The 14852-nt window shown below is 39.8% G+C and overlaps 1 protein-coding gene across 11 annotated transcripts in view; it reads left to right on the forward strand.

Moving 5' to 3' along the window:
• The window catches only part of LOC109451776 (protocadherin alpha-C2), a 165459-nt gene extending 160820 nt beyond the window's left edge, over positions 1–4639 (forward strand). For 10 of the 11 annotated variants that reach the window (XM_088798664.1, XM_088798662.1, XM_088798663.1 and 7 more), the window contains exon 4: positions 1911–4639. In XM_088798664.1, coding sequence (XP_088654790.1) covers positions 1911–2221 — 311 coding nt within the window. In that variant the 3' untranslated portion in view covers positions 2222–4639. The remainder of the gene's footprint in view (positions 1–1910) is intronic. The other variant, XM_019740256.3, reaches the window with a different exon arrangement.
• The last annotated feature ends 10213 nt before the right edge of the window (positions 4640–14852 follow it).

Raw genomic sequence — 14852 nt, forward strand, 5'->3', positions numbered from 1 at the left:
GGAGCACACGTGTCTTTATCTCTAAATGTTTTCAGATTTTTTGGGTAGATACCCAGGAGAGGGATTGCTGGGTCATATGGCATATTTATTTATTTTTAAAGATTTTATTGGGGAAGGGGAACAGGACTTTATTGGGGAACAGTGTGTACTTCCAGGACTTTTTTTTCCAAGTCAAGTTGTCCTTTCCGTCTTAGTTGTGGAGGGCGCAGCTCAGCTCCAGGTCCAGTTGCCGTTGCCGTTGCTAGTTGCAGGGGGCACAGCCCACCATCCCTGCACAGCCCACCATCCCTTGCGGGAGTCGAAACCGGCAACCTTGTGGTTCAGAGGAGGCGCTCCAACCAACTGAGCCATCCGGGAGCTCAGCGGCAGCTGGGTTCAAAGTGCCGTGTTCAATCTTAGTTGCAGGGTGAACTGGCAACCTTGTGGTTGACAGCCCACTGGCCCATGTGGGAATCGAACCGGCAGCCTTCGGAGTTAGAAGCATGGAGCTCTAACTGCCTGAGCCACTGGGCTGGCCCCTATTTTTTGTCTTTTTGATAGTAGCCATTCTGACTGGAGTAAGGTGGAATCTCATTGTGGTTTTGATTTGCATTTATCTAGTGATTACTGATTTTAAGCACCGTTCCACATACTTGTTGGCTATCTGTATGTCTTCTTTGTAAAACTGTTCAGATCTTTTGCTCATTTTTTAATTGATTGCATTGTTTTTTGCTATTGAGTTAGATGAGTTCTTTACTTATTTTAGCTATTAACTCCTTATCAGATATATGATTTACAAATATTTTCTCTCATTTAATAGGTTGCCTTTTCATTTTGTGGATGAGTCTTTTTTCTGTATAGATGTAGTCCCATTAGTTTCATGTATTATAGTTCCATTGGTTTATTTTTCCTTTTCTTGCTGTTGCTTTTGGTGTGAAATTAAAAAATAATAATAATTGCCAAAATTGAGGTCAAGCAACTTATCCCTATGCTTTCTTCTAGGAGTTTTATGGTTTCAGGTCTTATATTCATGTCTTTAATCCTTTTTGAGTTAATTTTGTGTATGGTATAAGATAGTGGTCCAGTGTCATTCTTTTGCATGTGGCTGTTCAGTTTTCCCAACACCATTTATTGAAGAAACTGTCCTTTCCCTATTGTATATTCTTGGCTACTTTGTCGTAAATTAATTGGCCATAAATGTGCGGGTTTATTTCTGGCCTCTCCATTCTGTTCCATTGGTCTTTGTGTGTTTTTATGCCAATACCATACTGTTTTGATTACTATAACCTTGTAATATAATTTGAAATCAGGGAGCATGATGTCTCTGGCTTTGTTCTTCTTTCTCAAGATTTCTTTGGCTATTTGGAATCTTTTATGACTCCATACAAATTTTAGGATTGTTTGATCTATTTCTGTGAAACACTGGCATTGGAATTTTGATAGGGATTGCACTGAATTGATAGATTACCTTGGGTAGTATGAACACTTTAACAATATTAATTCTTCCAATCCATGAGCATGGATTATCCATTTATTTGTGTCTTCTTCAATTTCTTTTATTTTCAATTTCTTCTTACAATTTTCAGCATATAGGTCTTTCACTTTCTTGGTTAAAGTGATTCCCAGGTGTTTTATTGCATATTCTGCTTTAATCCAGTACACTTTCCAGGCAAGATAATCACAAACATGTCCTTTAGGAAATTCTTTGCAAAGAACCAAAATATTTTACTAGAAAATTAGATTTGTGGACCCTCTGGTGCGAAAATCTGCCTTCCTGCTTGTTTTCAAACATTGCCCTTGTCCTCGGGCTTGAAGAATGACCCACGATTTCTTGGGGCCCCGGCCTGTGTAACTTTTCTGTATTCTACCCACGTATGTGGCGTGGAAGGCATGTGCTGACTGTTACTGACTTTTGATGTTTTGTCTTTCAGAACCAGAGGCAGGAGAGGTGTCCCCTCCAGTCGGTGCTGGTGTCAATAGCAACAGCTGGACCTTTAAATACGGACCAGGCAACCCCAAACAATCTGGTCCCGGTGAGTTGCCAGACAAATTCATTATCCCAGGATCTCCTGCAATCATCTCCATCCGGCAGGAGCCTACTAACAGCCAAATTGACAAAAGTGACTTCATAACCTTCGGCAAAAAGGAGGAGACCAAGAAAAAGAAGAAAAAGAAGAAGGGTAACAAGACCCAAGAGAAAAAAGAGAAAGGGAACAGCACGACTGACAACAGTGACCAGTGAGGTCATGTAATGGAAACAAGCCACTTAGCCAGTTTTTGTAATAATGGCAAATCTCTCCCATGTAGCAACTCCCTACTCTTTTCTCCTAGCCCTCTCATAGACCTCAGAAATCTGCAGAAAGTTCCCTGTGTCTGTCTAGATCTCATTTAACAGGTTTTGTCTTAAAAGCTTTACTAAGTCTGGTGTTAACTCTTTCTCTCCACTCTGGCTTGTTTTCAGAACCTAAAAAGCAGACCCAAGTTTCCTTTCTCCTCCGCCGCAAAGGAGAGGCTTCCCAGCCCCGCCAGTGAGAGGTTGGACTCTCTGCCCTGTGCTCCGGGGATCCTGTCTTGATGACACTTGCAGGGCAGGCTGAAAGGTTTTGAGATTGAGCAGCTTGAGTATCTGTGGCCACTGGGTATGTGTGGCCACCGGGGGTGTGTGAGTACCAGACATTGGCTGGGATGGGCCAGATTAGACCAGTTGGTTCAAGGAGGGCTGGGAAACAAGGGCAAATAAACAGTGGGAGGAGTTACCAGTACGGAGGGGAAATGCAAAACGTAAAACGGACCAGACTTTCTAAATCTTACAACTCAAGAGGTGGTGGCCACCCTTTAGCAGACAAAACTGCCCTTACTAATAAGGCTCCAGGAGTCCCTTAAGTCTGTTGGCTATGATGTCATTATACCCTAAGCCTGCATTGTATCTACAAGCCAATAGTTCAGTGTTTAACAGGGGGCCAGCCAGGGCAACTGAAGCAGATCTGATGTGTTTCCTGTACATGTCCTTTGTGCTCACGTTATTAAAAATTCTTTTGCACACAATGCTTATGAAAAAGCCAGATCCCTTTCTAATAAACATATGCAAAAGCAAAAGAGAAAAAGAAAACCCCAGCACCTCACTTATGCTGTTTGTTGTTTGATAGATTTATTTAAAAAAGAGAAAATCTATAACTCTAAATCTTTAAAGAGAAATATGATGAAGACAATTCCCCTAAACTCCCCTCAAAAGAGAATTCAGCCTACAGCCATTTAAATGATCATTGCTGCTACAGAAGTGCTTTAAGAGAATTGTCTGAAACATCTGTATTATACCGGCCACCTGCCAATCACAGCTTTACTCTTTCAGGTCACTCGGGGGCTGCCTCTTGCATGTATTAATTACTAAATAAAAGAATCTTTCTCTCTCTCTTTTCTAAGAAACAATTATGTGCACTTTGAATACATAACCTTCTCTAGCCAACTATGTCAAGACCCAGAAATTGAAGAAAAATATTGTTTTCTCATACATACAGTGAGCGGACTTTTCAATCCTCTAATTCTGTGATTTGTCTTGGTGTGCTAGCCTACACCTTCCCTCTGGTTTTGTTTAACTTTTCTATAACACTCTGAATTGCTAATCTTGCTGACACCTATGATGTTACCTGAAATCAATCTCCCATATGTATGCTGTATGCTATTATAAGACTCCTGAACTATACTTACTCTGTGCTTGTGTATGTGAATGTTTATGCAACTATTACCTAGAGTGAAATTTAAGCTTTATTGTTGAATGTAATTCCATTATATTTCCTTTTGTACACCTGTGAAAAAGTGGAGTAGTGTTTTTTTAACCATTGTTAATCAATCAGCTTTTGTGTATGTAAGACACAGTAAAATTTCTTTCTTAAATCAAGATACTGGTGATTCAAAGAATTTTATTTATGGTCAGCCAAGAGCCGTCTCTTGCCAAGACTCCTATTGGCAAGGGAATGGATAAAGCTGTTTTTTTCTAGTAACAATTCTGGAATGAATATTGAGGATATTCCCTGAGGGTGTGCAAGCACAAAATTTACCAATCTGACCTCTTTGAAGTTGCAGAATGCTTTGAAATTCTAATGATACCTGGAATATCAGCTCATAGAGAATAATAAAATTTACTGTCACCTTAAATAAGAAATTTTAACTTTGTTAAAATGTACAATTTAGAAGTTTGAGTAATTATATTATCTTTTAAAAGTGAACGTAAAAGAGGTAGGAGTCTGTTGTTAAAACAAAAGCATGAAATCTCAACAACAAAAAAAATCTGTTTTCTACTTTTAGCTTCATTCTCCCATATTTTGAAGGGTGTGTAACTCAGCTCTGCAGGATTGCATGGGGTAAAACTTGTTGCCAACACATGTGAACCATTGCTACATTGTAGATTGTGATCATTTTGCCCCACTGAAGCCCATGTATCTGACCTTACGTGCCTTTTGAATACTAGGAGAATCGGGCTAATTTATTAATGATGATAATTATAATGTATCTGTACAGCACTTTTTACCTTTGCAAAGTGCTTTCCAATCCATGTTAGTTACTAGTTATTACAGCTGTAAGGATAAAACACGTCATGTGGATTCATTTTTAATTGGTGCTATTGGTATTGCCTCTGTTATTGCTAATAAATGGAAAATGGTGGTATGAAAGAAATGGTGGTCATTTCTAAGTATAAGAGTAGGAGAAAATAGAATAATGATTATCCTTAGCTATTATTATTGAAAAAAGTTTTAGAATGAAACTTACTGTGTCACTCTCTGGCTATCTCCCTGGCTTTTACGACCATTACAAAGGCAAAACACCCAACGGAATCAAGAACCAAACGCCACAATATCACTAGAATGGGCAGCCAGGAGGTTTCTGGGTCACTTCCCAGTACACTATTTCAGTCTTCTCTAATAAGACAAACCAATTTTTATCCCTAGAGCCCTCCAGTCATCTTGTTCATTATTTGTTTAGCCCTTGTACTTCTGTACAGTTGGGAAGTCAAATATGCCCCCAAGAAATTAACTTTTACTGAGTACAGGGTTTCTGCCAGCCACTGCAATAGGTAGATTCAGTCCATGGTACATGTTCTGTAACAAATAGACTATATTTTCCTTCTGTAGTTAAATTGTTATGAGCATAGGCTTTTGATGCAGTGATTCTCAACTGGGAACAGTTTTGCCCCTCAGGGGACAACATCTGGAGACATCTTTGGTTTTTGTTACTTGGGTGAGGGGTGCTACTGGCATCTAGTGGGTCAAGGTCAAAGATGCTACTAAACACCCTGCAATGCACAGGACAGCTCCCCACAACAAAGAATTTTTCAGCCCAGAATGTCAGTACCAAGAATGAGAAACCTTGAGATAGAGTGACCATTTAATTTGTTATCGAGTCCATTTTTGAGATAGAAAGGAGATACCATTAATAATTATTCAGGATATAAGATGTAGGCTGGGACTATCCCAGGCAAACTGGGATGTGTGGTGGCTACTTACAGAAAGAAATAAACTGGTACAGCTCTGCAGCTTCCTAGCTGGGGAACCTTGGGCAAGCCACTACTCTTAGTTTTTCAACCTCAATTTTACCATCTATAAAATAAGAAAAATTACAGTACAGACCTTATAAATTTGTGGGGAAGATATAGAAAGATCTTTAAAAGGTTTTAGATGGCTGGCGCACCATAATGCTCAATAGATAGTTGTTGTTTTTATTATTATTATTATTATGATGATGATGATGATGAATCATTTTCTTCTATCTCCTTACCCCTTTTTCACAGATTTAGCTGTTACACTCAGGACACTTTCCCTATTGATTAAAAATGTGAATGAGTGATGGTAAAATAAATCAGCATAGACTTTGCAATAAAAATATTTTATTCCTTCACTTTTTTACTCACCCTTGAAGGAAAAGAAGTCAGTTTCCTACCTCTTTACTTACTTCCATTATGAAGAATAATCAGGTCTCTAAGTAAGTGGTCAAGTGACCAGTCTCTTTATAGCTGTTACATACACATCAATGGTCAGTGAGCTGAAAGGCAGGGACCAAAAGACTCTGCATGTTCAAATGAATAAATTCCAAGTGAGCCTAAGTACAACAGCTTGAGAAGAGTCACCTCCAAGAACTTCTGACAGATGGGCAACACACCGAAAGATCTCCAAATCTGCCTAGTGTCCTATCACTCATCAGAAACAACCCAAATTCAGTCTCTTCTAAGGGCCAGGCTACTTGATATGGATCTCACGTATACAGAGTGCAGGATTCACTTTATAAAGAATTGCAAGTCATCTAATTTTAAAGGGTGAGGCTACCCAGTGTGTGTTCAGAGCTTTGGCTGTTGGCTTTTAGGCTGCTAAGTAAGATTCTAAGTTTCAGGATCTCGTATTCGTGTATTTTATGTTTTATAAATTCAAAACTCAATCCTAAATCACAAATATAATTAACCAAACATTAATGCAATTCTAGTGTTAAATCTAGATTTTAAAACCACCAAAATATCAAGAGGTACACTAAAACACACAAGAAACTACAGATATACTTCCCTGGGACTTGAAAGCCCCAAGAGCTCCCATAAGAAATGGCAAGTTGGCTACTCCTTGACCCCATTTCATCATCTTTTCATGTGCTTCCTCTCCTTGTGGAAGGAGCTGATCACATAATTTCTCCCAGAATTAGTTTGGCTATTGGCTAGCAGGACATATAACTTGCAACCTGAGAAATCCCTTTGGGTTTTATGTACACACACACACACACACACACACACTCTTCTATTATTAGTAAATGAGCCTGGCACTAGTCTCCCTTTGAAGCTGTCCTAAGAGTGGTATAGAGTAACCCTAATGTCAGAACTAGTTAGGTAACATGTATATTGGTTCCCATTTTCTCTTGGGGTTGATTCATGGGGAAATGCCTGCAAAAATATTAAATCTTAAAAGTCTTTTGTCTCAAAAAAAAAAACCAAACAAAAAAAAACCGTCTGTGAGTTTGTCTGTGAGCTTAAGCTCCGATAGACACCGGGGATAGATTTAGTTCCACAGCATGGAGTCTAGTCTGCATAAAGAAATGAGGAAGAGTGGGTTGTGAAAAACATAAAGGCCAGCAATTTGTTAGGTTATGATGTGACCTGGGAATCATAAACCCACGAGGAACATGAACGATTCAGACAAGCATTCAGTAAGTTGCTAGTCTTAGAGCAGAGCTAAAAGAAATTGACAACCAAGGCATAAACATACAGGAGATTGATTGAATAGTTCCCGTTTTCAATCCATGCTTTCACTAACTTTATTTAATTTTATGTGACATTGCAGTTTTAGTATAAAAGTAACACATGTTCTTTTATAATAAATCAAAGAATCCAAAGGCATAGAAATAAAAATTATTAATCGGCTCACCAGTTTCTTTCAATTCTCCCTCACGCAGGTATCCAGTGTTAACACTTTAGGTGTATTTTTCCACACTTTTCTCTCTCTACACACACACACACACACACACACACACACAATACACACGCACACACACACACTCACACGCCTATTATAATTAGGATGGAGACTTCAGTCAATGAGCCTGGTGCTCGTCTCCCTTTGAAGTTGTGCCTACTAGTGTTATATAGCAACCCTATTGTCATAACCATTTAGGTAAAATGAGTGAGATCTCTCTCACGTAAGCTCAATTGCTTTCTTTTTAAAATAAAACCAAGATTATACCATGCTCACTACCCTGAAGCTTTTTTTTTTTTTTAAACTTACAATAGCATGCAGATTTCTCCAGGTCAATTATAAATCATTCTTGTTAATTCCTGGACAAATTCCACGGAATGGCTAGCTCATAATGTCATAATGCATTTAGCGTTAATGGACAATTGGGTTGTATCCAGATTTTTGCCACTAGAAACAAAAAATAGCTCTTGTGTGCAATGATAAATTCAGTACCTGAGCTTTATAAAACTTGGGTTAGGTGTATCCCAAAGAGGAAATTTGGAAGGCCTGTGTAAAAGATAATACTAGTCTTACTTTCTGCAACATGCTTTTCTCCATATAAATATAAATCTTTTCAGTTATTTGCATATATTCCATGATATGGTTATACTATAATTTATTTAACCAGACCCTGTTAATAGATATTAAAGGTTTTTCAAAATTTTACTACCGTAAACAGTGCTACAGTGAACACTCTTTTACCACATTTGGCATATTAGTCCAATATTCCTTCAGGATAAGCTCCAAAAAGTGGAATCACTAAGTAACAAAATATGCACATTAAACTTTTTATACATACTACAAAATTGTCCCCTGGAAACACATATACTCCTACCAACAGTTTATGAGAATTTCTACACTTTGCCTAATATTTAGATATTATCATTCTCATCTTTGAAAATATGATAAGCAAAGCACTGTGGTTTAATTTGTATTTCTTTGATTAGCATAAAATTGCACATTTCTTTCCATCTCTTCTATCAGAAGATTGTGATGTGACTGGTCTGATTGATGGTTGTAGTGTAAGCCCTGACAGTAATGCAAGTGCCTAATTTAAGGTTTGATTGGTGAGGCATCCACTTCAAAGATGTGTATTTTGAATAAACACGTTGCCAGCCACTTGACTGGATGAAAAGCTAGGCTACGCCCCCATTCCTCCCCAGACTCCTTTGTTTCAGAGATCTTGGTTGATTTTGATAACTGACCATTTGGGTCACTTGTTTTTTCCTCTTCATTGTGCTTTAAATTCCCATTTTATATTTTATTTTTTCCAGTTTATTTTATTTTATTTTTTAAGATTTTTATTAAAATATAGCTAATATACAATACTGTATTCATTTCAGGTGTAGCCATAATTATTCAACATTTATATAACTAAAGAAGTGATCACCCATCATAAGTTCAGCAACCATCTGACAACGTACTATGCTATCACAATATTATTGACTATATTCCCCATGCTGTACATTACATCCCCATGACTTATTTGTTTTATACCTGCAAAGTTTCTGTTGAGAAATCAGCTGACAGTCTTATGGGAACTCACTGGTACATAACTAACTGCTTTTCTCTTGATGCTTTTAAGATGATCCCTGTCTTTAACCTTTAGCATTTTAATTATGATGTGTCTTGGGGTGGCCTCTTTGGGTTTATATTGTTTGGGATTCTCTAGGCTTCCTGGGCTTGTATGTCTATTTCCTTCACCAGGTTAGGAAAGTTTTCAGTCATTATTTCTTCAAATAGGTTCTCAATCTCTTACTGTCTCTTTTCTCCTTCTGGTACCCCTATGATGCAAATGTTGTTATGCTTGATGTTGTCCCAGAGGTCTCTTAAACTATCCTCATTATTTTTTAATTCTTTTTCCTTTTTGCTGTCCCAATTGGGTGTTTTCTGCTACCTTCTCTTCCAAATCACTGATTCAATCCTCTACTTCATCTCGTCTGCTGGTGATTCCATCTAGTGCATTATTCATTTCAATTATTGTATTCTTCACTTTGATTGGTTCTTTTTTATGGTTTCTATGTCCTTTTTTAGGCTTGCTATCTCTTTGTTGAAGTTTTCACTAAGTTTCTTTCCCTCCCCTCCACCCCCCAAGTCTCTTGAGCATCCTTATAACCATTGTCTTGAACTCTGTATCTGGTAGGTTGCTTGCCTCCATTTTGTTCAGTTCTGTGTCTGGAGTTTTCTCCTATTCTTCATTTGGGACATATTTCTTTGTTTCCTCATTCTGGCTGCCTCTCTGTTTGTTTCTATGTATTAGGTAGGTCTGCTATGTCTCCCAGTCTTGGCCAGGTGGCCTTATGTAGTAGGTGCCCTGTGGGGCCCTGGCACAGTCTCCCTGGTCACCTGCTTCAGGTGCTCCAGGAGTGTCCCTTGTGTGGGTTGTATGTGCTTTCCTGTTATAGTTGAGCCTTGATTGCTATTGGCACATCAGTGGGTAGGATTGACCCTCAAGCTGATTGGCTATGGGGTTTGGCCATATCCACAGCTTATGGACTGCTGTGCTGGGGAGCTTATCACATAGAGCAGGATTTGTCCCAGCAGGCTCTGGTGCCTGTTGAGACCATCCTTTGGGTGTGCCACTTGTGGGGCTAATTGGGTGGTGCTCTGCTGTGGTCTGAAGCCAATTTCCAAGTATGTTGGTTCTGGGGCTTCTTGCAAGGGGCTTCAGTGCAGGCCCAGGTCACCCACTGCCTGTGACTGGCCAGGGACTACCTGGTAAGAGCTACAAAGCAATCCACAGTTGTTTATTGCCTTTGCTAACCCTGCAGGCATATGGAAGAGGCCACGCAGCGAATTGAGGAAGGCTGCTACCAGTACCAGGCTTAGGGTAACTCCACAAAAAGCCAGGACACCCCAAGGCCTGCTGTCACCTTCCAGTTCCCTTAAGGTTCAACCCCTGATAAAGCCTTGTGCAGTACATGAGTTAGGTGGGGCAGGGTCTCAGAGAGTCACTAGAGTGGGAAGAGTTGTGGTCAACAGGTTAGTGTAGACTCTGGTTTGGTGTCAATGCTGAGCCTGGATTTACTCAATGAAAATCTCAGGGCACACTGAGGTCAGCTGCTGCCCACCTGGCTCCTGCAGACACTGATAGTTTTTCAAGAAATTGTGCTATGCGGGCAGGGCTGGATGCCCTCAGAGAAGGTGCCTTTGGTGTTGGGCCAGTTGGGTGGAGCCAGGTCTTAGGGAGTCAGCAGGGTGGAGCAGCAGAGCTCACTAAACCAATCAGATTCAGATTTGGCCTGTGCAGGGGAGGGCTCAACACAGGAAACATGGAGCCCGCCTGCTGTCTGCCCGGGAAGAGGACCTCACACAGTAGTTATTTTAACGAGTGTCCTTCAGCCCTCACTTTGAGCCACACACCTCAGTCTGCCCCTGGGATGCCTCCGATGGCCCCCGAGTTACTGTCCTTCTACTAGAACCCAAGGTGAGTGCCTTTGAGTGAGAGAGTCTGTGCACTGGCTGTTTAAGAGGATGCCTGGGTTTCCCGCAGTTTTCCGCCCCACCCGATGGTCAGAATCCCTACTGTTTTTCACAGCCAAATGTTGTGGGGGCTCCTTTTCCTGGCACCAGTACTCCGGGCGGGGGAGGCTGGTGTTGGGCTGAGGTCTCTTGCTTCTCCAGGGGGAAATTCCATGGCCTAGATTTCCCTCCCAGTTCTCAACTGTCACACGGAGGTTTGGGGCCAGCCTGTTTTGCATCTCCACTCCCCCTACCAGTCTTTACGTGGCTTTTTCTTTATATCTTTAGTTATAAAACTGTGGGGACAGAGCCAGGAAAGCAGTTTCCAGGTTCTCGGCCTCACGTGGAAAGGTGCTGGCTCAGGTAGTAAATGGCCATCAACTGTGACTGGGTGGCCATCAGCTGTGGCTAGTTGGGCATCAGCTGTAACCAGTGAGCCATTGGGCACTAAAATAACTGCTGTGGCTACGCTAACAGAAAATGGGGGTTAGCAAGAAGATGGTGGCTGAGCTAGCAAGTGCGGATTGCAGTTAGCACGGCGGATTGCAGCTAGCGAGGGGAGTCGGTCAGTTGGCAGAAAAGCGGACAGCAGGTCACATGTCGTGTGAATCCAGCCTCCAGTGAGACTATAGTGGTGTGACTCCCCTACCTATGGCTCCGTGGGTGTTCCTCTTTGGCCTTACCATGTCCTGCATTCTTATACGGGAAGCGGGACCAGAGACCCCGCATCACACCCTGCATGACAAAAACTTTTGTTCAGCCAGACTTCAGATGGTTCTCCAGGTTGGTTGTTGTATAATTTAGTTGTAATTTTAATGTGTTCACGGAAGGAAGCAGGCATAGTGTTTATCTGTTCCACCATTTTGGATCTCCTCTCCTCTCTTATGTTTCAAATTCACCAATAGAGACTAAGCCCATGAAACCCTAGGCCCCCATCCTGAAGCCCAATAAAAGCAGAAGCCCAGGACTGTGCTCTCACACATGTCCTCTTTCTCTCCCTGAGACCTCACTGTGTCGCCCCAGGTGTACTGTGTAATTTCCAGGATCTGTAAGTAATCGTTCCTGCCTGCCCCCATCCCCCCAAAAAAAAGTTTCCTGATGGTTATTGCTGAGGGTGTGTTTCTGTCATAATAACCACAAGGGCCTGTCCAACCACAATATTGGTTATGGATAAGCTAAGACCGGCACAAAACAGGTGTCAACTATTTACCAGAATACAAGATGCCTTTAAGTATCTGAGTAGCAAAATTGGCTTTAAACATCAATTTAAAATTGATGGTGTTATTTGGCTCAGTAGATATATTAGATAGATTACAGTGTGTGATCTCAGAATCAATGATCAGTCCATATATTCGTGCAATGGATAATTACTGTAATAAATGCAGACTTGACATTTCAGTGGAAGGAACATAGTGCATTAGGCCTGTGTCCCAGAGGGCTTGCTGGATCAGGAGCTGAAAAACCATCGAGTATAGTGGGCCAATTACCTTGTTTCTAGAACTCTACCCTTCAGTCTTAATAGTGACTCGAGATCAAACCAGGGCATGCAACACACTGTCTTCCATTTTCCTGAAAATGAGCCCACATATCATTGTTCAGAAGTTTCATTGACTCCCCAAGTAGCAGACCTGGAGGTTGTTCTGTGTGGGTCTTAGATTTATTAAAAGAGTTGGTAATGTGTGTTAACTATACCAACAAAGTGAATTTTGACGCTAATATCTAATCATACACCAGGAGAGATAACTGGGTTAAAAGAATTAATGTAAAGATCTTAGAACAGGGTCAGGCACAGAGGAAGCACTTAATAAACATGAGTTATTTTTTTAAAGTTAACAACATGGCACCTGAGCCCAATTTGGATGACTGGGAATCAATTTCTGTTTCTTTCTCTTCCTTCCTTTCTTTCCCCCTTCTTCCAATTTTCCAATTCATTCTCTTTCCCATAGGCTTTCCCTCCCCGCTGATTTATTTCTATTCCTCCTCACCATTTCTTCCTTTCCTCCTTATCTTTGCTCTTTTCTTCTCCCTCCTTTCCATACTAACTTTATTAAACCCCTTTCTCATCTTCTCATCTCCAGTGAGAATCAGGTTATGGTTGAACCTTTCAATAATTACTCAGAAAGTCAACACACTGCAAAAAATCCATTTACATAAAGTAAATCTACCTAATGTTTAATTGGGTTAAAATTTAATTTCTCCAATTCAATGCATTTTGTATGGGACACGCGGAGTATACTCTTTTCTCATATTTACATGCTTTAACAGTAGGTTGACATTTTCTCCTTTACATTTCAAGAGTTTCTATTGGATACTTTAGTACTTTTATTTTCATTTCAAGAAAACATGCACATTGTAGGCTACTAGGCAGAAAGGGGAAGTGTCCAGAAAAAGTTGGTCACTATTCCCTTCTGATTATGAAAACAAAAGTCACATAATTTTGTATTTCTTTTTCACTTTGTTCCCTCACTCTTTGCTTACCTATGTGTGTAGTGAGAAAGCAGAGGGCTAAGAGAAGGAAACTTGAAGATATAGGTGGGCTGCAGGCAGACAAAAAGGGTTTTCATCCATACCACACAATAAAACATAAATGCCATCTGGATTAAAGGGTTAAATATAAATTAAACCATAGAAGAACTGGAGTAAAACAAAAGTGCATGTCTGTCAACACCTGTCAGGGTAAGAACCTTCTAAGCTTAAAGGCAATAGATGGAAGTACAAAAAAGTAGAATTAATTTTATTACACAAATTCATTTTATGTCCCTAAGTTAAAATGTAAATAGACTTGCAAAAGTATTAACAGAAAATAAAGGATAATTTTTATTGTATAAAGTAATTGTACAAACTGATAAGAAAAATGCTCAGGCTCCCAGAGATATGAACAGACCAGGGAATTTTAATGTATTTTGGAAAATGCTCAACTGTTCAACATCATTAATAATCAAAGATAAAAAATGAAACAATTAGATACCATTTGTCACCTATTAAATTATTATATATTTGTTAAGAATCATAATTTCTGATCTTTACAAAGATGTGATGTACTTCTCCATTTCTTTGTCTATTCTGGGGGAGCTCTCATGACTTGGTCTTTCCAGTCTCTACTGGATCACTCACTCCTTCTTAGGGGAAAAGACTTATCTGATAGGAGGAGTTGAAAGGATAAATTGGTATGCACAGACCATCCTTGCTCTTTCTTCTTCCTCTTGGATCAAACTCCTCACCCAGAGCCCATGTTCTACTTCAGTCCTGCTGGTGTGAGGCAGAGGCTTACCCTGGGTTTCATTCTAGAGATCAGTACCTGTTTCCCCGAAAATAAGACTGGGTCTTATATTAATATTTGCTCCAAAAGACACATGAGGGCTTATGTTCAGGGGATGTCATCCTGAAAAATCATGCTAGGGCTTTTTTTCCGGATAGGTCTTATTTTCGGGGAAACAGTATAAGAGGCATATTTTTCTGAATATATAAGCACATTCCCCAATATCAGATTTATCAATGATAAAGGTGCTTTTTTTGGTCTCCATTTGTTATTTTTTTGTTTTATATCTGTATTGCTTTAGATATTGGCCACAAAGAGGGGTACTACTTATTGGGGCCTGTCAAAATCCAACACTTTATCACTGTGCACCCAAAGCTTTAAAGATATTCAAAGGCTTTTATCCATTTCTGGAAATTACGTTTAGACAAACCTTTACGTGCTATGATCTTCATTATGTTTTTATTATTAACGATACAATAATGGTTAATGAACCTATGATGTGTCCACTAGCAAAGTTGTCACTAAACAGCAAAAATTAAGATGCAAAAAAATATACATCATTCACTGAACCAATATTTTTTAGCTTGTACTATGAGCCAAGAGCTTTGCCATGTAAAGTAAATTACAAAGAAAGAAGACTAGAAGGAAATATATCAAAAATCTTTACAATG

Source organism: Rhinolophus sinicus, chromosome 5, assembly GCF_057876585.1.
Source record: "Rhinolophus sinicus isolate RSI-liver-muscle chromosome 5, RSI-T2T, whole genome shotgun sequence".
NCBI lineage: Eukaryota > Metazoa > Chordata > Mammalia > Chiroptera > Rhinolophidae > Rhinolophus > Rhinolophus sinicus.